This window comes from Cynocephalus volans, chromosome 2, assembly GCF_027409185.1.
Source record: "Cynocephalus volans isolate mCynVol1 chromosome 2, mCynVol1.pri, whole genome shotgun sequence".
Taxonomy (NCBI): Eukaryota; Metazoa; Chordata; class Mammalia; order Dermoptera; family Cynocephalidae; genus Cynocephalus; species Cynocephalus volans.
The window spans coordinates 129,334,457-129,359,860 of NC_084461.1; the positions used below are offsets into that span (position 1 = coordinate 129,334,457).

At 35.9% G+C, this 25,404-nt stretch overlaps 1 protein-coding gene across 7 annotated transcripts in view; it reads left to right on the forward strand.

Moving 5' to 3' along the window:
• Positions 1 to 3,626: 3,626 nt before the first annotated feature.
• TCERG1 (transcription elongation regulator 1) overlaps positions 3,627 to 25,404 on the forward strand; it is a 54,680-nt gene continuing 32,902 nt past the window's right edge. For 5 of the 7 annotated variants that reach the window (XR_010022618.1, XM_063085856.1, XM_063085862.1 and 2 more), the window contains exons 1-9: positions 3,627 to 3,708; positions 9,663 to 9,888; positions 10,731 to 10,883; positions 11,898 to 12,369; positions 16,535 to 16,777; positions 21,010 to 21,072; positions 22,216 to 22,416; positions 23,162 to 23,274; positions 24,174 to 24,262. Coding sequence is in view for 6 of the 7 variants with exons in the window: in XM_063085856.1 (XP_062941926.1) it covers positions 3,650 to 3,708; positions 9,663 to 9,888; positions 10,731 to 10,883; positions 11,898 to 12,369; positions 16,535 to 16,777; positions 21,010 to 21,072; positions 22,216 to 22,416; positions 23,162 to 23,274; positions 24,174 to 24,262 (1,619 nt within the window). In the remaining variant the exon portion in view is untranslated. The remainder of the gene's footprint in view (positions 3,709 to 9,662; positions 9,889 to 10,730; positions 10,884 to 11,897; positions 12,370 to 16,534; positions 16,778 to 21,009; positions 21,073 to 22,215; positions 22,417 to 23,161; positions 23,275 to 24,173; positions 24,263 to 25,404) is intronic. The other 2 variants (XM_063085859.1, XM_063085861.1) reach the window with 1 other exon arrangement.

A 25,404-nucleotide genomic window follows, 5' to 3' on the forward strand; every position in this document is an offset into this window, starting at 1 on the left:
GCAAAAAATGGAGGAAAGGCTAATCACTCACTCTGTCCACATGAGCTGGGAAAGTCTTCTATTCTGTTCATGGACATCAGAACTCGAGACTCTTCAGCTTTTTATACCAACTGCACCATCATCTTCCCTGGTTCTGAGGCCTTCAGACTTGGACTGAACCATACCACCAGCATCCAGTCTGTAGATGGCCTGTCGTGGGACTCATCAGCCTTCACAATTGTGTGAGCCAATTCCCCTAATATATCCCTTTCATATATTTATATACATATCCTATTGGTTCTGTCTCTGGAGAACCCTGACTAATACAAATACTTTTATGCAGTGCTTTACATTTTAATGTTTCAAGGGCTGTAGTGGATTGAATTATATCCCCCCAAAACTCACTGAGGCTTGAATTGTGTCTCCCAAGTTTTATGTATTAGAAACTTGGTCCCCACTGTGACTGCTAAGAGGGTGGGAAATCCTATTATTTAGGTTGAAAGGTAGAGCCTTGAAGAGGTGATTAGATTGTAGGACCATGCGGTGGTGAATGGATTAAAAATGGTTGTCAGGGGCGTGGTTCTGATGGCTTTAAAAGGACAGTGCATGAAGAACTGTCTTTCTCTCCTCTGTCTGCTTCCACTATCTTGCAATGAGACCTCTGGGTCACTGTTGCCACCACCAGATGGACTTTGGACCTCCCAGCCTCAGAAACTGTAAGCAAATAAATTTTGTTTTCCTTAGAAAATACCCAGTTCCATGTACTTTATTATAAGCAATGGAAATGGACTAATACAAGGGCCTAAAATATTTTCTTTATTATTGGAAAACTTCAAATATTAAAAAATAGAGTATGTAGTATCATAAACCCTCATCTACCCATCACCCAACTTCAACAATTATCAAGGTATGACTATGCCTTTTCTTCATCTAAACCCCCTCCCCCACCTCACACTCTCTCCCCACCTTCCTGTCCCCTACCCTTGTTCATTTTGAAGCTAATCCCAGATATTACACTATTTCATTTGAAAGTCTTCAGTAGGTATTAGAATATTTTTGGTGTCAACTGGAAATAATAATCGATTAATTAATTTACCCATGACTTATTTATTGATTGGTACTGAGCTACATTCAGGGGAAACAGTGACTAAAAAGCATGAACACATTCCCTATTCTCTTAGAGTCTATATTCAACTGGACTTTGAAGTTACTATCTGAGTAACCTTATTTACCTAATTACTTATTTACTTAGTTACTTTATTTCTCTTTGTCTCAGTTTCCTCATATGTAAAAAGGGGACAAGCAGTGATATCTTATTGAGATGATTGTTGTGAATAGTAAATAGATAATGTATGGAAATTTGAGCATCAAAATGATTGTAGTTGATTGAGACATATTTAATCTATTGAAAATTCATGAGTCCATAATAATACTTAAAGAAAGAGGAAATCAGAAAAACTCAGTCTCTAGTTGTGATGGTTATCAAGGCACCTTTTTACTTTGAAAATTGATAAATAAAGGGAGGGGTCTAGCTGCTTAGCTCACTTTGTTAGAACATGGTGCTGATAACACCATGGTCAGGGGCTAGGATACACTTACCTGCCATTACTGGTCAGCTGCCAAAACCAAAAAAAAAAAAAAAAGCATTTATCCACTTTAAAAATAGAAACTGTATTATTTCAGGATAACTAAATAGCCTGTGTTGTTGAAGGAACTCTCTAATTTATAGAAGACTATCAGCTAGTAAATGTAGAAAGTAATATATAATTAGAAAATCATTAGTTTGTCACCCCTAAGGAAAGTATTGATTCAGGAAGAATAAAACCATTAAACCACTAGGTTAATGGTTGACAGGTATGTTGACTATCTCATTTTGCCTGAGATGTTCCTAATTTATAACTATTATCCAAATGTACTTATTAATAGTACCCCTTTCAGTCTCAGATGTGATGGTTTAGATGGCAAATTACAGGGTCACCCTATTCATAGGGAACCGGACATTTGTATGAAGTCAAAGTAATATCATGCAGATAATATTCTGGTTACATAAAAGGGTTGACCAGAGATCACCTTTAAACCCATGTCAATCTTAGCATTGCTAAGGGTGGGACAACCAGGTAGGTATTCATGTGTCTCCTGATGTGATACAACAGAAATACACAACACTGCCTATGAAGTTCTCTTGATAAAAATGTTTAATTTAAATCTGACCAAATCTTCAGATCTAACTTCCTGCTTACAGGAAATACAAGGGTTAGAGGAAGCAATCAGACAGATCCAAAGGTGAAACTGGCCTGGTCCTCAGCAAGTCAGCATCATGATAAAAGGGACTGTTGTTCTAATGTTAAAAGTGTCTTAAGAGACACAGCAACAAGACACATCGTTTGGTTGTGAATGAGATCCGTATTTGGCCAAACCAGCTCGAAAGGACATCTTGTGGACAGTTGGGGAAATGTGAATATGCTGTTAATTTTGATGGGTGTGAAAATGTTTTTTGTTATATAGAAAACTGTGGGCTTTTTCTTTCTTTTTTTTTTTTTAAGAGATACATACAGAAATATTTAGGGGTAGAATGTTATGATGTCTATAATTTATTTATACACACTTCAGCATTAAAAACAGTAAAGTGAGTTGGCAGGAAAAGAAGATAAAATATGTAAAACATATTGTTCAATGTTACAATATGTAGTAACAAGTGGTTGAAATGTTACAAAGACATATAGGGTGCTATGGGAGAAGAATCTTACAGGGGAAACTACTTAGATGGGGGTGGCAGGATGTCAAATTTTCTATTTGACGAATGATTCCTGTAGGATGTAATGTGTACCTTGAGACCAGAAAGATAGTGTGGTTATTCAGCCCTCGTGTAATTTCCTCCCTTTGTGGTCTGGATTTACTGACTTGCTTCTAATGAACAGAATACCGACAGAAGTGATAGAATTTCACTTCCAATGTTAGGTTATGAAGTTTGTGGCTTCCAGCGTGGGCATTCTCTCTCTCTTTCTCAGATTGCTCATGCTGGGAGGACACTGCTATGTTGTGATCAGCCCTATAGAGAGGCCCCTATAGCATGTTGCTATGAATTGAATAGGTCCCCCTAAAATGCATGTACTGGAAATTTGAGGCATGCCTGTTATTGATAACATGGATATAGAGCAGAGTGCTGACATAAGACTCCTGTTATTGTAAACCTGGGAAATAGTTCCTTCCCACAGCAACTCTGTGATTGGTGTAGGCTAGACCCAGGTCGATTTTGATTGGCTCAACCAATGAAAATGGTCTCGGCCTGAGCTCCTAGTGGCCAATATGGCTCCACAATTGGCTCTCCTGGGAACCGGCAGACACGTGGCCACGCAAGCTGGGCCTAACGCGGGAGGACCCAGTTTTCCTTACCTCGAGAGGGCGCCGGCTGTTCTTCGTTGCCGAAGTCTCATTTCCCATAAAGCCTTTGAGCGACCAATCACCTAGCTGTCTCCATACCGCTTTCAAAGTCGGCGGGCCCTTTGCCCAATAGTAAGGCAGATACTGCCCTCAACTCGAGGATTGATGGAAAATTTCACCAATCATCTCATACATCTCTGTTATCTCCGCCTCCCTCGCACGGGATTGACGGTCCTTCCGGCCAATAAGGAACGCCCGGTCGGCGGGTGGATGAACGCGGCCCTCTGTAATGGCGGAGCGTGGCGGGGACGGGGGAGACGGTGAGCGGTTCAATCCGGGGGAGCTCAGGTAAGGGGCGTCGTCCTCCCTCGTATTTCGGCGCGCTGGAGTCCCAGGGGCTAGGCCTGCTGCGCGGAGCTCCTGGGAGGACGATGGGCAGCGGAGCCGCGGCGGCTTGGGGTCAGGACCGCATGGGATTGGAGAAGGGGGAAGGGGAAGGCGGCTTGAATGAGAGAACCGGGCTGGGCCGGGGCCGCGGCCTCCTGCCAGTTCTCAGGGCGCTCCTTGCGGCTTTCTCGGCGCCCCGCCGCTCCTCGCGGTCCGGGCCCGGCGCTCCCGCCTTTGGGCCCTGCCTCAGCCGCGTGCCACCTCCGCCTCAGCGACCTCAGCCTTCCTCCTGGCTCCGCTCCGCCGCGGGCCCGGATTCCTCATCGGCGCCCCTCCACTTCGCGTTGAACACCCCGGGAGCCCTCGCTACCCTAGCCCAGCCTCCTTTAAGCCCCCCGCGGCATTTTGGGGTCCCCACGTTTGCCCTTTTATCTGGTCCGCCACATCACTTGGTCACTTGCCTTTCTTAACTTCGCGTGGCTTTTTTTCCTTTCTCTCATTCCTTTATTCCTCATTTCCGTAGTTGTGAATAACAGCAATAGCAGCATCCGTTAGTTAGGCGCTTACTATGTGCCTTTAAGCCTTTACTTAGGGTTGTTTCATTTAATTCTCACCTTTGGAGCAGTAGCCATTCTCATATTGCAGGCCACAGACCAGAGGCATCATTAGTTAAGTTACTCGCCCGCCTTACGGGTGAGGAAACTGAGCCTCATAGAGCTCGAGTCGGTAGAACAAGATCGCATAGGTGGAATTGTGGCTCCAGGAAGCGACTTGAACCCGGGCAGCCAGGCTCCAGAGCCTACATGCAATCTAGATCAGTATTTCATTCGTCTGCTTAGGCCATTGCCCTAAGGAGTGCAGTGACCTTTCTTCCCCTGGAACCTCAATGCCTGTGGAATTTGTAAAAATTCCTACTTAATTTTTACCTACTTAAAATTATTAAAATAAGAGTGACCAAAAAATTTTTTTGTGAGAGGTTTTTTAGAGGGAAAAAAGAGGTACTTATGTTTTATGTATATTCGGTACATATTTCTTTCTGGATGGGAAAAATGTCATTTCAGATTTTCACCTCCCACTCTGAATTGTGCCACTATCAGCATTTGAAAATGAAAAAAAGCAGTATAGATTATCAGGACTCTAATGTTTTCTAGAGCTTAAGATGAAGTTGTAGAAGGAAATGGGTATTGTCATTCATGGTTTTAGGAGAAAATAATTTTTTAAAGATTCTGAAAATTTTATTTCTACTTTGGCAGGAATAAAATTTTATCTTATTTCGTAGATGAATCTCAAATCATATGTACACTTTAGTAATGAGTGACCAAAGTGCATTGTTAGGGTCTTTCAGTATTCGTGATGGAAATTTTATTACTGATTCTGATCTCAAAAGGAGTTACTTAATGAGTCTCAGATGGATTTGTTGGGAAACATTTTGCATTTTAAAGAGTATCTTTCTTCAGCTGTATGATGAGTAGCTTTTTAGACTTTATTAATAGGCTAGATATTGTTGCAAAACTTATTTGAATAGGGTTTTAATTTGCAAATTAATTTTATTTGCTCTGTTGCAAATATTTCATCCTTTAGCCTCTTGGGTTGGAAGTTGCTTGCAGAGTGTATTGTACAGAGCTTTAGCATTTCTTATGATTTATGAGAAATTAGCTGTTTATATGGCCTCTTTGATGGCAGAAGATGGGGCTTAGTTTTGTATTTTGTATACTGAATGAATTTCATGGTGTGTCTGATACCTGGTAAATAAATGAAGATACATGGTAAATAAATGAAGATAGGAGATTTAGAGATGTCAGCTTATTGGGATGACATTTAATTGTGTGCTGTGTTACAGTTACTGACCTAGGTGCTGGCAGTAGAGCCCTGAACCAGACCAAAAAAGATGCCTTTGTCCTCAGGAGCTTCCAATGTAATTAAGACTGATCTAAATTCTACCACATCAAATAGGAAATCAGCCTGCAAGTGTGAAGTGACTTATACAGAGTCACTGGGTAGTTGTCAGCAGGGTCTGGACTTAAAACTTACAGTTTATACATATACTTTGCCTTCATATATCAGTGGCATCTTTCCATTTCTGCCCCTCTAATTAAATTATTTGCAGTCTTGTCTTCACCATTGGGGAGATTGCATATCTGGGTAGAGTACTTCTAGAAAAATACATTTGTATTTTCATGGTGTTCTTGTGGAATTTTTTTTTTTTTTTTTGGTTGTTTCTGTTCATGCCAGTATGCTTTTGTTTTCCAAAAGGGTTGTAATTGGTAGGAATGCAAATCACCTACAATGAACAGAAAATTCAGAGATCCAAATGCTATCGATCCCTTTATGGCTCAAGGCCACTAAAGTAACTTTTAGAATCATATTTGTATAGATCCTATACCTGGGGCCTTTGTTTACTTATTAATACTTGCACCTAAGTACTTGCAGTCTAAGTTTCCTCACCTGTAAAATGGAAATAAGAATACCTTTATGTTATCACTGACTAGCTGTCTTAAAGTTATTTTTCTGTGCTATTGTTTCCTCTGTAAAAATGGTGTCAAACTTACCTCATTGGGTTGTTAGTATAGATAATGTCCATATAATTGTGCCTAGTATATAGGAACCACCTGGTGCTATCATTATTAAAACAGTAATGTGGTACAGCAGTATACTAAAGGAGCTATATACTAGTAAGTAAAGATAACACAAAAGTACACAAATAAATGAGAGATTTCTTTGTAGCACTTATCATAATTGAAAACTCAAATTGGGTAATGAGCCAGAGAGGGATTGGGAGAGGTTAGAGGTAGGGAAGCAGTTTGAGGTGACATTTGAGCTGAGGCTGACTAATGAGATGAGCCAATCATGTAAAGATCTGGAGAAGAACATGCCAGGCAGAGGAACAAGTACAAAGGCTTCAAAGTAATGAACTTGAAGTATTTGATGATCAGAAAGGCTAGAGTCTGTGGAAAGGTTAACAAGGGCCACGTTACACAGATAATAATATTTATAGTAATAATAGCTAATCTAATACTAATATTAATACCATTTAACACTCACAGTACTATTCCTGTGCTAAAGTTAATAGCAGTAGTGATAATAGCTAATACCTGTATAGCACTTATGTACTAGGTGCAGCTCCAAGTACTTTATTAGCTCATTTATTCCTCACTGCAGGTTCTGGTGAGGTGGTTGTGATGAAGCAATGTATGTAAAGAGCTCAGCACATGTTCTACACCTAACTGACATCCAAAAATGGCAACTTCAGGCTGTTGAAGGGAAAATTATGTAAATTTTGTTACCATCTTAGTGGCAGACTTTTGAAAGTCATTCAGTCTTAGTCAGATTAGCAACCAAGTGTCTTTTACAGGTAAAGCACTGTGCTAGGTTTTGTGGGAGAATAAATGTTATGATAGATAAAGTAGTTTCCTGTGTACAGGTACTATCCTAAATGTTTTGTGGGGATCATCTCATTGAACAGAGATATGGGGTAGCTTTTATTTCTGTTCCCCACTCACTTACATCTGAGGAAACTCAGACCTAGAAATTATGTAACTAGGTTGACAGCAAAAGGCAGAGCCCTGATATGACTTTTTTTTTTGTGATTCTAGAGCCTAAACGCTTACCCTCAAGCTATAATCAGGAAGTATAAAATTCCAAAGAAAGAAATTTTGGAAAAGATTTTTTGAAAAAGTAGAGGCAGACTAAAAGGAAATCTAAGATTAAGATACATTATTAATTCAAAGCTGAAACAATATCTTTCCTTGGTGGTTAACATTTTTTTCTGCCTTAAGGGTTAAGACATTCCTTCAGTAACAGTGGCCCTCTGTCTTTTGGGAATGCATATAGTTTGAAAAAGACTTTCTGATTACTGTGATGCAATCAATATTCCTTTTTGCATTCACCATTTTTAACTCAATTTTTAAAAATCTTTTTTTATTTTAACATTTATTTGTACATATTTGAGGGGTACAGTGTGTTGTTTCAATACATGTGTATGCCATACATTGATTCACTTAGAGTTGGTAGCATAGCTTTGTCACCATTTTTAATTCATGTATTCTAACCTTCGGAGTGTAGGATCATTTGCAAATTTGGTTAAATATATTTGGTATAGTAGTTCTGGACTTGTTTACAAATCCAAGTGTTCTCTTAGAAGGCAAATTGGTTCTTTATTAGGATTTTTTTGTGTGTCAGAATTGAACTACCACATGGACAATGTTCAAAGGGTAATCATAAACAGGGTTAAAAAATGTAAGAAAGTCCAAAGAGCCTTGTGAAGAGAGAGTATAAGAATGACTTTTCATATATACGTAAAGAATATAATTGTTAACCTCTCAAGGACAAAAATGTAGATTTCATGTATAATGTATAGATTTATAGTAGCTACTGGGAAGACCATGATAGGTGCTCAGTAAATTGACTATGGCAAATTGTAGTAAAATAATTTTTATAGTATTTCTGCATACACTACTTGTAAGGTAGCTTAGGTACAGTATCACTTAGGTATTCATTGGTTCATGCAACAAATATTTATTAAGCTCTACTCTGGACAGACTTAACTATGTGCTGCACATAGAAGTGTGAACAGAATTCCAACTCTGAAGGGGGTTACATGACACCATCATGTTTAGGATCCATTTGCCTACATTTGAATTCTGGCTTTACCACTGAACCAGCTGTGTGACCTTGGGCAAATTATTTAATGTCTGTGTGCTTTTAGTTTCTCATCAGTAAAATGAGGTTAATAATAGTATCCGTCTCATAGGGTTGTTATGATGATTAAATGACTTAATGTTTGAAAAGAGCTTAGAGCACTGCCTGGCACATAGTATAAGCCCTTTTAAGGGTAAGTAATTTTTTTGAAAAAGCACTTGGGGGAAGAGATAGATAAAAAACTATCTTGTGTGATGTTACTTATTTGCTTGAATGTCATGGAGAAAATACACTAGGGAATTTAGCTAGAGAGTGAGGGGTGGGTCACGGTGCAGTGCAGGGAAATGCTTCCCTTTAGATAGAGAATGTTAGTGATCTCTTCAGCTCTTCCCCCTACTCCCCCCCAAAACATTGTATTTAGAAGTAATTTCACTCTTAAAGAAAGTTGTAAAAATAAAGGTAGAACACTTAGTGTTAATGTTTTTTACCTTCTTTCCTTTGCTTTATTATTTACTTGAACTCAGGCATACTCTTTGTTACTCTGAACCATTTGAGGGTAAAAGAGATATATATATTATTTTACTTAACTACAGCCCTGTTATCAGCTTCATAAATTTACAGTGATGCAATTCCTTATTGCCCGTATTCCAGTGTTGTCAGTTGATCCAATAATGTCCTTTATAGCATTTTTTCCCTTAAGTACAGAATCTAGGCTAGAGTTAGTATTGTGTTGCCATGTCTCCTTAGCCCTCTTTAATCTGCAATGTTTCCACAGCCTGCCTTTGTCTTCTATGTACAACATTTACATTTCTGAAGAATGAAGCTTGCCCTCTTTTAATAGAACATTTCTCATTTTGTGTTTATCTAATATTTCCTCATTATTAATTGAGGTTATAGACTCCTGGCTGAAATAGGTGATGTTGTGTCTCTCTCAGTCACATGTTATCTATTTTTCTTAGATGATATTAGTTTTGTTCACCTGGTCAAGGTATTGCCCAATTTCCCTCTTATGTTATTTTTCATCCTCACTTGCAACTCTAAGCAGCATGTGGGGAGACATTTTAAGACCATCCAGATATCCCTCTCATCCAAATTTCCCCCTAGAGTCAGCATCCATTAATCATTCTTACTGATCCAGTTTTTACCATGATGGTTGCAAAATGATGTTCCAATTACACGTGGACTTAAAGGCTTTTTAAATTTGATGTAATTAGCAATCTGTAGTTACGTTTTTGTAATTTTGAGGAAGAAAACTTATTAATTGCTTTCCCGCACAGGATGGCTCAGCAGCAGGCCTTGAGGTTCCGAGGCCCAGCTCCCCCACCAAATGCAGTGATGCGAGGCCCACCACCTCTCATGCGACCTCCTCCACCTTTTGGTATGATGCGAGGCCCTCCTCCGCCACCTCGGCCCCCCTTTGGACGTCCTCCTTTTGATCCTAATATGCCACCAATGCCTCCTCCAGGAGGGATACCTCCACCTATGGGCCCACCACACCTCCAGGTAAAGAATGTAGAGGTTGCCATTTCTTTGTTGGTTTCAGTATCAACATTATATATGGATTTAGCCTTAAAAACTTATATTCTTAAATAGTTTCAATTTATAGGAAAATGGGAATTAAAGAGAACAATCATATATTAATATGTAGCAGTAATAAGTATAGAGATTCAGAACAAATTTTGATGGTTATAGAAAAGTACACATATACAACTAGGAATATATAGGGTAGTTCTTACCTACCTTTAGCTCTGTGAATTGTTTTTAGTAATTCACCTTCTTTATGGGAAATGACGTATGAAATCTTAAGTGGAGGAAATTTATTTTCAATGACATATATTGCCAGTAAGTATAAACATATATGTATGTATATTCTTGAGTAGGAAAAAAGAATAAAGGGTTAGGTATATCCAAAAAAAATTTTTTTTTTTTTGTTATTCCTGTGTTATTTTGTGAAATAATGTTTCTCATATTGTTGTTACCTATTGTGGGTGAGATGTGGAGGCATTGGTGTGCCTGTTATTAAAACAGGATATAAACATCAATTTTTTCCTTTTAAAAGTAATCCAGTACCTGGTGTGTTTATGCAGATAAAGTATAAAAAAGAAAGCAAAATTCACCCATAGTGCTATACCCCAGAGTTCACTACTGTTAGTATTTTGATGTATTTTCTAATCTGTTTAGTAATCATTTTTGTTACAGAGAAACTGCTTACACAATAGGTGAATGTATTTGAATAGACTATAAAAGTCATTTCTCTTACAGTGCTTTACTGTTGGGTAGGATTCAGTAATAATTTGAAGGAAAAAAGGTAACAAGTGACCATTACTTTTCTTGTGAATTAACAGAGACCACCTTTCATGCCTCCACCCATGGGAACCATGCCTCCTCCTCCGGGTATGATGTTTCCACCAGGAATGCCTCCTGTGACTGCTCCTGGTACTCCAGCACTGCCTCCTACTGAAGAGATATGGGTTGAAAATAAAACTCCAGATGGGAAGGTAAATTATAAAGTATGTTTAAGTTATCTCCTTGGTGACAGAAGAGTAAAACTTAAGTGTTCTGGCAGATTGAGATCAATGATAGTACCCTTGTCAGTTAAGAAGGAGCAAAGGATGGGGATGGACTCTAGGAAAAGCTGACTGGATTGGACTTCTGTGCAGGTATAAGGTTGACTGGAGTGCTAACGTACATTTGCCTGTGATTCTAGAAGTTTATATTTTAAATAATATGTCACTGGTTTCTAAGACCATCCCCTGATTTGGTGATTCACTAGTGGGATTCACAGGACTCAGCATGTATTTATACTCATGCTAAGACTAATTACAGTGTAAGGATTCAAAGCAAAAGTAGTGAAGAAAAAAGGTGCCTGGGGTAAAGTCTGAAAGGAAACCAGGCACAAGTTTCCAAGAGTCCTTTCCCAGTGGAATCACATAGGACCATGTTTAATTCCTCCAGTATGGAATGGTGACACATCTGTGATGTTTTGTCTACCAGGGAAATTTGCCTGAGCCTTGGAGTCAAGGGTTTTTATTGGGGGCTGGTCACATAGGTACCATCTGCCTAGCACATACCAAAATTCCAGACTCCCAGAAGGAAAGCAAGTGTTTCAGCATAAACTGCATTGAATGGATGGTTTAGGCACAGTGAGCCATTCCTATTAGTGAGGGAATGGTGGTAAACTTCCTGAAAACCAAGTTCCCATTCTCCAGCCAAGGGCCAACTTTGTAAACAGGGCTTTCTAAGGATAGTAGTCTCAGGCCTGCTATATTAACTTTCTGCACAAAATGTAACATTGGTTTTGCTTTTTGTGTTAAAAGTACAGTGTCCTTATTATAGGAAATTGGGCAGTGAGGGGAAGAAATTATGTGTAGTCCTATATTGACTAGCCTGTTTTGGTATACTTTCTCTTTTCTAAGTTATCTTTAAATACCTTTTAAGATAAAATATAGTTGCATTATTTTTTAAAATAGTTGGCAGATTTTGTGATACCAGCGATTTTGCTTCCTCTGCAGGTTTATTATTATAATGCTCGGACACGTGAATCTGCATGGACCAAGCCAGATGGAGTTAAGGTTATTCAGCAATCAGAACTGACACCTATGCTTGCAGCCCAGGCACAGGTTCAGGCTCAAGCCCAGGCACAGGCACAAGCCCAGGCGCAGGCGCAGGCACAAGCTCAAGCCCAGGCTCAGGCCCAGGCCCAGGCCCAGGCCCAGGCCCAAGCCCAAGCTCAAGCTCAAGCTCAAGCCCAAGCCCAAGCCCAAGCCCAAGCCCAAGCTCAAGCCCAGGCCCAGGCCCAGGCCCAAGCCCAGGCACAAGCACAAGCTCAGGCCCAGGCACAAGTGCAAGCACAAGCAGTTGGAGCATCCACCCCTACAACCAGTAGCCCAGCACCTGCAGTATCCACTTCAACATCATCATCTACCCCATCCTCTACCACTTCTACCACAACAACTGCCACGTCAGTTGCACAGACAGTATCAAGTGAGTACCAGCTAGCATGTGTTTTCATTTAGGGGCTAGAGTGCGTTGCAAAATGATAGTAATGTTTCTTTTATTATCCTTGATGTTATGTAAAATACATTTTTGACGTTAAAACTTTTGGGTTAGGGAAAGACAGAAATTTACATTAGTAGAAGAAATTATTTGCCCAGTTGCAGTTTATGGAGCTAAGCTGGGGAAGTGCAGAGTTAGCTATTCACCTTGGCCAACAGTAATGCTGGGTGCTGTGGGGTTTGCAAAATATGTGTAAGTCTTGGCCCCTACTTTATGGAATTCTCAATTTTTCATATGAAACAATTAGGGAATAGTGTGTAAAATTATACAGTGAATATAAAAGATGTAAGAATTAGAGAAATGGAGAGATGAGTGGGTAGATTATGTGGCTATTGAGGTATATCATGAAGGATGTTGTGGGGTAGGATTTGAGTAGGCTCACAAAGGATTTTCAGGTAAAAGGAACAGTATGAACAAAGATCAGGAAATGAGGGTAAATAGTTTATGGAATTGTTAGGAAACTTTTCTTAGATGAAAGTTTATATTGGTTAATCGACTAAATAAGAGTGAAACTGGCTTATGAAAGGTCTTAAAAACCAGGAAAATGGATGAGACAGGCCCCCTACTGTAATATTTGTAGTAATTGTAATATTTTGGAAGATTTTTCTGTTGCTGTTTTTTTGGGTAGAGTTGAAATCAGGAAGACTTATTAGGAACTTTTCAACAATCCTTCTTAGAGGTGGGTAGGTCCTAGGATGGAGTGCAGACAGATAAATGAGAAGTTGCAATAGAAGCAGTCAGAAAGGTAGGTATAAAGTCACATAGGCCCAACGGTTAGGTCTTTTCTAAAAGAGGTGAGAGTTGATTAATAGCTAAGATTTCAAGATGAAGAGAGATGACTATTAATTTGCTTAAAAGAATGTCATGAATATCTATACTACTTATTCTGCTTTTTTTTCTTGCTCTTTTTTTTTTTTTGTATGTGGATGTTGCTACTTTGCAGACTGAGACTGAGCCCCAAAGTATTTAAATAATGATTTTATTGATTTGATTATTTGTTATGATGCTGGTCTGAAGATATATAGCTATCCCTGCAGGGTGATTATAATTTGTATTATTTTACTACCTGTATAATGGATAAGAATAAGAAAAAAAGGTGTTTACCTTTTTTTTTCCTGGTAGCTTCAGGGACCTGGGAATTATTAGTGTATAAGAAATATGTATATGTGAGAAATTTAATCATAGCAGATTCAAATTTGAATTTATTTTATTGTTACAAGAAATAACTGAAAAACTAAGGTGCATGTAATATGGACGTAGTTTTTAAAGGCCCTACATAATATTTTTTAGACATCTTGGGTGGAAATATAGTAAATAGGAAAATGTAAATAGTAGTTTACAAGTCTGTTTTCTTTTGTAGCTAAGGCAAATTTTGATAGAAGTATAACAGTCATACTAGCTAACTGATTGAGGGTCTTTACCTTTTTATAGGCTTAGTGCTTCCAAAACCTGTGTGGCAAAGCCGAAAACTGACAGTTTTTATGGAGTAATGGGAAAAGGGGATTAATAAAAACAATGTAGTTCTCTGTGGAGGCTCTGTGTTGCTTAAATTTTCTTCCCTGCCTTTTTAGGAAAGAGAAATAGAATTTCATTTTGTTTTGAGAGAGGTAGGTAGCTAGATATTTTAACTACCCTGTATATATATTCCATTTCTATATCAGAGTGATTGTCAGTAAGCTCAGAGCTATCTTGTGATTATCAACTATTCTATTAAAAAATACTGTTTGTCATTTCGCATGGTATCCTTCAGTGATTGGGAGGCCTTTATTCTAAGAACAAAGTAGCAAAATCATGTTCTTTTTACTGCTTTTAAACATCAGTTTTGATGTTGTCTTTCTGAATATTCCTGTTTGTTTTTATTTTACTTGCTTCAGTATCATAAAGTGTTTTCATACTACAATTTTAATATTTATTCGTTTGGTATATATAGTCACTTCTCTTTTTTAATTAAGATCTGAGGCTTGGTTAGTAGTATATTTTGAGGTATAGTGCTTCATTACCTACTTTAGCAGATGGAGTTAGTAGGAATTTACCCACAAGTCTCAGGTACCATTCTTCAGTTTCCCATTTAATTCTTTTATTGCTTTTATCCCTTTCCCCTTATGACTCATGGTCACTAGTCAAATTCAGAAAATCCTGTGCTGGAATGTAGGAGGACTGTATTGAATGAATACTTTTTTCCATCTTCATTGGTATACCTTCCCAGTTGAAATTTGATTCCCCATAACTCATTTTATTTTCCTGACTGTAGTATAATTTTAGTAATGATCTGAATACTATTATCAAAATATTTTAAAATATTTCATTCTATGATCTACAGTATAGATTTATGGGTAAATGGGACTAAAAATAAAGAATATTTATATTTTAATCTCAGTTAATCATAAACTCATTTTACTTTGTGCAAGTTTGTGAAAAGTGATGATAAAATCCTACTTCTCAGGGAGGTTGAGAAGAATCACTAGAGGTAATTTTAGCCATTACTATAGATTACAAATTCTAAATGGTATATGTATGGGACTGGGCAAATGTTGCATGTAATTTGTATTTTTCACACTGTTATAAAATTATATTAATATGATACTGTACCCTAAGGCTAGGTCTATGCTATACCAACAATTCATTCCTGGGCCCCTGAAGATACTTGTTTGGCCCTGCTGTCTATTTAGCCAAGGTGAGTCCCTCATTAACAAGTATGAAATTGCTCACATCTTCCCAGCCTAAGTGAGTTTTTCATTATTAGAAGCTAGAAAAAGATACTGACAGATTTTGTTGTCAGTTAGATTATTGGGTGGTTTGTTTTAAATAGTGTGCTTTTGCTTAGAATGAAATTAGCATAAAGACTGGGAAAGCACTGTTTTTATTTTATTGAACTTGATAAATTCATTCTTAGTCCAATATAGGTAGAGTTTGACACTTTCTTTATATCAAGAAAAAGATGAAGTATTTGTTACCTATGAATTACCTAAATGAATTTTGTTTTGGAACTAGATGGGTTATGAATAAATGAAAATGTAATAATATGAGAACTGAAACTTTTAAAAAAGTAGGAATATGGATTTTATTTTTTAATGTTTGATTTTAAATGTGATTACTAAAGATAAATACTTTATTTTTGATATTTAAAAGTAATATATTAGCAGAACCCAAATTATCCTGAATTTCATATTCTCCTGGTCTCTCACGGTAGAAACCTGAATTTTTTAAAATAATTTTTTAAATTTTGAAATAATTATAGAGAATCCTGAGTTGTTTTTGACTCCATTCATTTATATCCAGTCAGCCATCAGTTATTTGCATATCTTTTTCTCTGTTTTTCCTAGCTTGGACAATTCCAGTAATGTTGAAATTGATTGTCCCACTTCTGTTCTTTTTCTTATGCATCTCCAGGTTAATTCATGAAGTCACACAAATGATGTAAATGCATTCTTATAAAAAATTCAAACTCTAATGACATATATAGTAAAAAGTGAAAGGAATACATACAAGTAACTCCTGTTAATATATTTTGTATGCATCCTTCTAGATCATTTTCTCTGCACTTACATAAGTTTTCCTCTTCCCCTATCCAGTATAGTGCAGACTCCTTAGTCTTCTGTTCAAGGCTTTCTACTTTCTACCTCTGGCCTACCTTTCCAACCATAACCCACTGGTTTTGTTGGTATGCCTAGAGTTTTACTTGTTGACTGCTTGCCTTCAATTTTTAGACAATTCCTTGTTCTCTACTCTGTTTATACTCATATTTTCCCATCAGTTACTTATTTTCTCCTTCGATTGTCCCATTTTCTTTACTGAAATCTTAATCTTTCAAGGCTCATCATCCCAGCATAAAATTTTTTGTGCTCTCTTACAGTTAGAAATGGTATTTGGGTCTTGATTTACACCCCTCTACATTTACCCCATTTCACTTAGTATTTTAGGGTTTTTTTTTTATTTAACTATTTTCAAGCTTTTTGAAGACAGACCTTTTGACAAATTTCTTGCAGTGCATGGAATGGATCCTTAAATACTTACTAAATGAGTGAATGATGAGTGAATATAGTAATATGTTTTAAAAAGGAATGATACATGTTTTTGTTTTATCTTTTATCAGCACCTACAACACAGGATCAGACCCCAAGTTCTGCTGTTTCAGTTGCCACGCCTACAGTTAGTGTTTCAACTCCAGCTCCTACAGCCACACCTGTGCAAACTGTTCCCCAGCCACACCCCCAGACGTTACCTCCTGCTGTTCCTCATTCAGTACCTCAGCCAACAGCAGCAATACCTGCTTTTCCACCAGTAATGGTACCTCCATTTCGTGTTCCCCTTCCTGGCATGCCAATTCCACTTCCAGGTAAACCAGCAGATTATAATAGTCCTTCCAGCTATGTTTCCATATTGTCAGTTAGTTTGTTCTCATGTGTCTGTTGCATTTAAAATTTGCCCTGAATCTCACCTGTTTGAAATGTTTTTGAAAGATTCATGGCTAACTGCAATATTTTCTCTTAAGTTTTGGTAAATGTTCTTTTTTTGTTGTTGTTTACATGTCTTAAAATTAGAACCACATTTAAAGCTACACTTATTTTGGATAATGGCCTCAGTGAATTAAAAATGATCATCTTTTTGTGTAAATATGTTCTAAATGAAATATTTTTCAGTGATTTAGTCTGTGAAGCTGAGAAATCACAAGTCATAATAGCTAACACAAGTTGAATGATTTATATACCGTGCTCTGTTCTAAGCACATTACATGCGTTGACCCTTTAATTTTCACAACCATTTTATGAAGTAGATATACAGACAGGTTAAATTACTTGCCCAAGGTCACATAGCTAATAAGTGATATGTTGGGATTTGAGCCTTTCCCCCCAGATCCAGATACCAAGCTCTTAATAACTCTTAATGCTGGGAAGAATTTGTGAATCACTTAACTGTAAAAAAATTTATATAAATCAGAAACCAAAAGGTTCCCTTGTAACGCTTGTGAAGTAAAGTATAACATACATCACTTAAAAGTTTAAATTGTTACGGTGAATTCATGTGTTTTATTGTCTTAGGAGAAAATATTTTAAGACTAGAAAAATAATTAAAAAATTGTAGAGTAGAATTCTTCCCATAGGGATTAAATAGAGATCATGTTGGGCATTCTAATTTGAATGCATTTTCTGTTTTCAAACACATTTAATCCTTGATCCATGGTCCATTCTCCTTGTACTGTGGTTGAAAATATTGATACCTTAGGTAGGTCAAGTACACAGGGCTAGTTTGTAGCAAAGATGAATAGAACCTAGGCCTTTTTTCTCTCAATTTCTCATTCCTTGCACTATTTATTATTGCCACTTAACTAGTTTCTGTATAAGAATAGTGTTGTGAGACAGCTATTTCTTAGATTTGTACACATCTTAATTACTATTGCTCTGGTCGTCTTTTTCCTGTGGCCACTTTGAAAAGGACACTTTCAGATATTACACCTTGGCAAGAAAGAAACCAAAAATTTCAAGAATTAGTTTTTGTTGTTGTTTTGATTTGATTGAAAAACCTTTTATGCATTATGGATGTGGAGTAAGATAATCAAGTGCCCAATATGTGACGTCTGGGAAACTCAAATCATTTAAAAATAAGAAGAAAACCGAAAATGTTTTCTATAATACTAGGGGTTATCCCTTTTCTAAATTGAAGACAAGCAGCTGGTTAATTTCCTCTGGATATAATTTTTGTAGGGAACAAAATGGTAAAGGGAGAATAGCTTGAAATTTGTCACAACCTCTTCTTGCAATCTTGGTCTGCTTTAGGGTTAAGGACAATATTAAGACCAGGTACTGGATTCTGAGTTGTCTGAAGGAGGGAGGTAGGGTTGTTAATTCTGTAGAGAGAAGACTAAGGTAGTATGTTAATATTGTTGAAGTATTTTGAAAGGCTGTTGTTTGAAAGGACTTTTGTTTTTTATAGGTTCTTATTAATAGGTGAAAGGTACAGAGTGGCAAAATTCATTTCTATAAAAAGTGGAACTTTGTCACAATAAAATCCCTTCACCTATAGCTGCATTTTGATGTTATGGTCTCCCTTGACCCTCGACCAATCAGTAATAATTTAGGACAGATGATGGTCACCATTTGGGTTGCCAAATGAGGTGATACCTGTAAAGTTTAACAGTAAAGGGCATTCAGTAAATTTCAGCCACTAATGACATTTTATAGGTCAGTTGGAAGAGAACTTGAATTGGATAGTCTATAAGGTTTTACCTAAGATACCAAGACTCTTTGGAAAGAGAGCTAATGTGTTACAGAAAGTGATAATAATATTTTTATATATTAAGGCATTTCTGATGTTAATATTCATTTTCCTCATTTTCCCTTTCAATTCAGTCCTATAAGGTGTTGTAGTGAAAAAGACAAAGATTTGTTTTTCTTCTCCCAAAATCTTTGTTTGGTTGTATGTATAATGAAATTTATCTCTATGTGTTTTTCCTTTATTTCAACTCAGCAGTAAGGGGAACAGGAGGAATTTGTACCTTAAATTTGTACAGGATTTGTACAGGAGGGATTTGGAGCCTTACATTTTATTTGGAATAGTACTGTCGGGCTCTAATAAAAATGCTTAAGGAAGGAGATAGTCAAACGAGATGAAGAGAAGGAGTGAGAATTAGGTAAAATACAGGAATAGCAGGGGAATTTGGGGGTGCTAAATTGGATTAGGATTATAGCATTTCTACTTCTAAAACTATGCAATCTTATTTGGAATTTTAAGAAATTTACTGTCAGTGACATCAGAATTATCCAGAGTGCTAAGTGGAATTTTCTAATAGAGTATAACTTGGAGGACAGAGTTGAAGGAAAACTGGACAAATGCTTTCTTTCTTTTTTAAAAAAAGGGTTAAGAATTTAGATGTTTGGTTATTTTGTATTTATTATATGCATGTAATCACCTTGAGAAAAAACCCTAGATGTATTTTTTTAGTTTGAGAAAAAACATGACTTTTCAGTATGGTCTTATATGTTGATAGTCAAATAGAAGAGGTCTGTGTTGGCTTGATTTTTAACAATGGCTGTTAAGCCTAAATATGAATAGATTTGATTCTCTTCTGTTTAAGTTGTATAGTTAAAATTATTTATTGGAGGATGGTTTTGGAGAACAGTCTTTGAGAATAAAGCTTGTATATTCTAAAAATTGGATTTCTAGTGCTGACTTTCTAGCTTCAGTGGTCCTGCAGATGGCAGTATTTATACTAATTTAATCTTAATATATGCTGTAACTTCCTTAACCAAATGAGTTTTTCCATTGCTTTCTTCCAACATTAGGGAAAATAAAAATATGCATATAACTTTATTCAGCATATTTTTATGATCCAGTTCTTATGTTAGTTTGAGTCAATAGAAAGTTTAGCTTTAATATTCTTTATGTAAAACAGAATTGAGAAATTAAAGGCACTTTTCAAAAATTGGCAGTATTTTTGTGTGTGTGTGTGAACATAGTTACATTATTTACAAACCCAAGGGTTTAGTTTTAATTTTAGTCTCTGAGTCAGGAGAAATTTCTTTTTCTCTCCTTTAGTGGGGAAAATAGTTTATTATTTTTAATTTTTATGGGTACCAAACTAAGTTGAGTTTTTCCAGCTGGAAAAAAAAAATAGAGTTTATTTTCCCTGTACATTTCTTCAGCCTTTTCCACTAAAAAAATTTTTTTAAATTCATTTTCAATTTTGAATTTCCTCAGTTAATCAGTCTTAGTTTTTCAGGTTTTCATTCCCTTTTTAATTACCGTTGTAATGCATCATGATGAGGCTTCATTCTTCTAAGAACTGTACATAATTCCCATTCTTAATATAAGTGCTGCTACTTTAGCTGGCTTAGATATAGAGGTTTCTGGAGCCCATACAGTCATTAACATATTAAAGGGGCTGTATGTTTCTTAATGTTTTAGCCTGCCTGCATAGTGTTCCAAGCCCATGGGATTCCATAGAGCAGGCACTAAACATGGCTCTTTTGTTACCAGTTGAATGCCACCCTCCTCTTCATCTTTGCCTTTCTTTTATTTAAAGTATTATATGCAGTGGAATATTTGGATCCATCTCATACCCTACCACCCTTCTTTGTCCTATCTTATTCTTTTTTTACTTCTGCATGGTTGTGTTCCATGCCTCAGCTCCTACATGTAGTCTCAGCTTAGCAGCAGCATAGAGAAAGTGTCTTGTCAGTGTCATGCTGCAGTAGCCTTTCACTGATATCTAAGCAACAGCAGCATGGGTTCAATGTCCTATGGGAAAATGTCCCGCATGAGAATTTGTTAACATACGTGTAATGAAGGGGCTTTCTTTTGTTGAATTTTAAACTCTTGAGACTCCTTCAGAAATTATCAGAGCTGGTTTGATAAAAAGGTAATTGATGCAATAAATAATTAATTAGTATCATCGGATTTGGCACCACTTCCCATAAAATGTCGAAATGAAAAGAAATTTTACTCCATTCTTCGTCTTTTTCATTGGAAATAGCTTTCTAAATTGTAGTGGTAAATTATTTCCCTGAATCCCAGTGGTAGCTGACATACAATGGCAGCTTTCCAACGTATGCTTGCTTATCCATTTTACAGGTGTAGCAATGATGCAAATAGTCAGCTGCCCGTATGTAAAGACAGTCGCTACCACCAAGACCGGTAATTTTTAAAACCATCTTAGTTTGTTTTGTCTGTAAGTTGGCATGGTAGTGAATGTTGTTGTTTATCCTTTTATTTTTTTTCTTTGCCCAAGTGAGTGGATTTTTTTATATTTTTCTTTTTAATGAGCAGTGTAAATGCAGTTGTCATATTTGGCCAACACTTAATTTTCCCAGTTGCCTATAGTTATTAGCTTCTTTGGTTCACAAAAGCAAATAAGGTCAGATCACTTTATATCTTAATTTATGTAATAAGTGTAAACAACTTCATTCTCATATTCATAACATTTAATTTTATTTTTGATGTGTGTTTTTAAGTTAAATATAAAAAAATCATTTCCATGTGTAAAGTGATGTGATTATGCTTGCATGCTAGTGAGTATATGTGTGTGAATATTCGTGTGTATAGTTAACATTTACATTTTAAAGTTATTGAAATAAGATAACTTCCTAAAACTTAAATACTAGTATAGGATTTGAGATTTTTTTTTTCAATTTTGATTCACACATCCTTATTTTAGTTTTATTTATACAATGTCAACTTCTTTGGCTGTATTGTAGAAAAATATATAAATCTTGGCATATCTTTTAAAAAGTAGAAGCAGCTTTGCTCTCTTTTAGGAAAAAAGTAAACTGACAGAGTTTACAGGGCTATCTGACTTAATCACCTAAATTTGATAAGCTCAGTCATTTACTTTAAACCTGAGAATTTAAAAATTCATACCTTTTTTTAGGTATCTTAGAACTACAAAATAATTTTGCCTCGGAAATATGCTCAGTAAATATGTCTGTTGTCTTGATTTTATTAGAATTTGAGACATTTTTATAAAAATGTTTCTATTCATAAGTAGAGAATGTACCATGATTTTTATAATTTATTATGTAAAGACTTGCTCATAAATAAGACCCAAATTTCTGACTGTTTTTAAGGTATTTCTTGGGTTGAATTACTGTGTCTAATTGAATTTAGGCATTAGAACTAAAAAACCAGGGAAATAGAATTAATATTTAAATCACCTATAAAATGATATTTTGGTTCCAAGTGATTTATTAATATTTAATATAAAAGTTTAGCTCATATTTAGAATTTATTTTGTATTGCAATTTGATACTCGGATCTAATTTTTTATTATTCTTTTTTTAGGTGTATTGCCAGGAATGGCCCCTCCTATTGTACCTATGATACATCCCCAGGTTGCTATTGCAGCTTCACCTGCTACCTTAGCTGGAGCAACAGCAGTTTCTGAGTGGACTGAATATAAAACAGCAGATGGGAAGACATATTATTATAATAATAGAACATTAGAATCAACCTGGGAAAAACCTCAAGAGCTAAAGGAAAAAGGTATAATTGTTTTAATGACTTGGGACATGGTATGAGGTATAATAAAAATGCTGTTTGAAATTCTCAGTTAATTTTTGTTTAGCATGTTTGAGAGATTTTTCTAATAATGTAGTTGTTGGATTATTTATTTCTACTGAATTGATAAATATATATTTATTTAAAAAGCCAGCTGTTCTACTTACATGTTTGTCATGTATATACATATTTTTTACTGTTGTCAGGAATTGTATAATTATTGTTATCTTTATTGAGCTTGATAATACTGATCAGGAAGGAATGTGTATGTTGTACTAGGGTACTTGAAAAAAGTTTGTGGAAAATAGTATTAAAAGATAATATGAATCTTTTGGTGAACTTTTTGAAGTACCCTTGTGTGTGTTCTGAAGAAAAAAAATTTAGGCCCTTGGAGTCTTAGCTATAGAAGACATAATTTTCTATATCACAAGCCCCTATTGCTGTTTCTAAATATCTTAGTATCTCATCCCTTTCAGCAAAATGAATGATCGGTACAAATATATGAGTAACCTGAAAGACTTTATGTCCCTTTGAAGTCAGTAGGTCTTCTCTAAAGATAATTTCTTGATTGGTACAGCAGGGTATTTGAAATTGAACATTATATTAAATTCAAATCAATGATATTACAAGGAAGGACATTTTATCTTTATGGTTAATAACTAGAAATGGAATGTCTTAACTGCTTATTCTCTGAAAGTTCTTGACTGACATTATGTTAATTTTGTAATAGAAAAATTAGAAGAAAAGATTAAAGAGCCAATCAAAGAACCCTCTGAAGAGCCTCTGCCAATGGAGACGGAGGAGGAAGATCCTAAAGAAGAGCCTATAAAGGAGATAAAGGAGGTAAAGGGCCGTGACCCGTTAACCTGGGAGCCAGCATTAATTGTTTGGTATAATTTACTTATAACTGCATATCTATTTGATATACTTTTAAGTAATTGTTATGAATTTGATCTCTGAAATTTTAGGGTTCTTTGAAGTTTCTCATTCATTTTTTCCTTTGAAATTTTCATTAAATTACTTTCTATATTAAACTGAGGCCCGTAGAAAGGAAGTGCTTTGGACCAGAGCTTGGACCTAATCTCTAATCTCCTGACTTACAGACTGGTACATGTTAAAATTATTATTATTATTATTATTTTCCCATAAAAGATGACCGATAAGGGGATCTTAACCGTTGACTGGTGTTGTCAGCTCACACTCTCCCACGTGAGCCATGGGCCAGCCCTCATGTTAAAATTATAAGTGCAACTTCATATTTAGGGATTGTTAGATATATTTTACCTGTCCTCTCTGCTGTTGTGTTCTGGCGTGAAATGATCCCTTTAGAGCACTTGAAGAGTTCTGCTTTTCGGAAACTTCCTTTATTCAGTGAGGGACCAATGATAGTCATGTTTTAGAAGAGGGAAAGTTAGCAGAAATAAGAAACAACCTTGAATGAAGAGGTCTCTAATTTTCTATACTGTTGTTCTCTATTTCTGCTCCTTAAGCATGTAGTTAGTAAGCCTGTAAGATAGGACCACCTGCTGCTGCTGGGTTCTGTTGTTGTGGTATTCACCTCCTTCTGTGGGAGCAAGGATTTAGAACTTTCTTAAAAATTCCTATTCAGAGTCTCCCCTCCTCATTCTAACAACAGACCTTGTGTTGCAGTTTGAGATATTTGCAGTGATACTCGTTTTTGTGGACTATTCAGGTATACTTTTGTGATATTAATTAAATTGGAGTAATATCATTTCCCACAGGAGCCCAAAGAAGAGGAAATGACTGAAGAAGAAAAGGCTGCCCAGAAGGCAAAGCCAGTAGCTACTACTCCTATTCCTGGTACTCCATGGTATGTACTTCACTTAATTAGTAAATTGTTTTATTTTTACTTTTTGATCATACTTTATTGTTACATGGTTTATTTTGTAAAAAGAAAAAGTACTTTAAAAAAGTGTATGTTAAATATGTTTTTGTCGACTGAATATTTTTGTTTCTGTTGTATTTGGGGTGTTCAGACCTAAAATTCAATTGCTACAAGTATCTTCCTCCCTTAGTAGTACTCTCTATTAATGTTTATTTTTCACAATTATAGACTTGAACCACTGTGAAATCCTGAATCTACTTTTTATTGTTTAAGATATTTTAAATTTGTTTTTGTTTTATATATATCCACTATGTGATTACATTTATAGAACTGTGTAAAATTATGTTTTTTAATCTAAGTATTGAGTGGTCTACTTTTTCTTTTTTACTTTGTCTTGGTTTTCCCTTTCCTTTCTCTCCCTACATCAGTGCTTCCTCTTTCGTTCCTGCTACAGTTCATATTAATCCAGATACATGTTGCAATGAGTTGGCTTGTTTCCGAAGTCTTGTAATCTATAGGTTTCCTTTCAACTTTTTTTTGATTTTTAATTTTATTTAAAAAAAAAAAAAAAAATTTTTTTTTTTTTTTGTGGTGAGCCAGTACAGGGAACTGAACCCTTGACCTTGTTTTTTTTTCAATTAAAAAATTTTTTTTAAATTTTTATAGCAGTTTTAATTTTACAGAGAAATCGAGCAAATAGTTCCTGTACCGTCCCCCTCGCCCACATAAACAGTTTCTACTATTATTGACATGTTACATTAGTGTGTGGTATGTTTGTTACAATTATGAATTAATATTGATATATTATTATTAACTTAATTTTAATTAGGGTTCCCTCTTTGTATCACACAGTTCTGTGAGTTTTGTCTAATGCATAGTTTCATATATTAACAATGTATCATACAGAATAGTTTTGCTGCCCTAATGATTTTGATTTTTTCTCCTTGTTTTTGTTATTGAAGAAATAAATGTGTTTTTCCTATAACACCCCAAAGTCTGGATTCTATTATTGTGTCCCCATGGTACTGTTTAATAGGGTCCTTCATTCCTAAATTTCCTACAAATTAGTAAGCAGATCTAGAAGTTTTATCAGATTCAGATTTAATCTTCCTTTGGCAAGACTAATT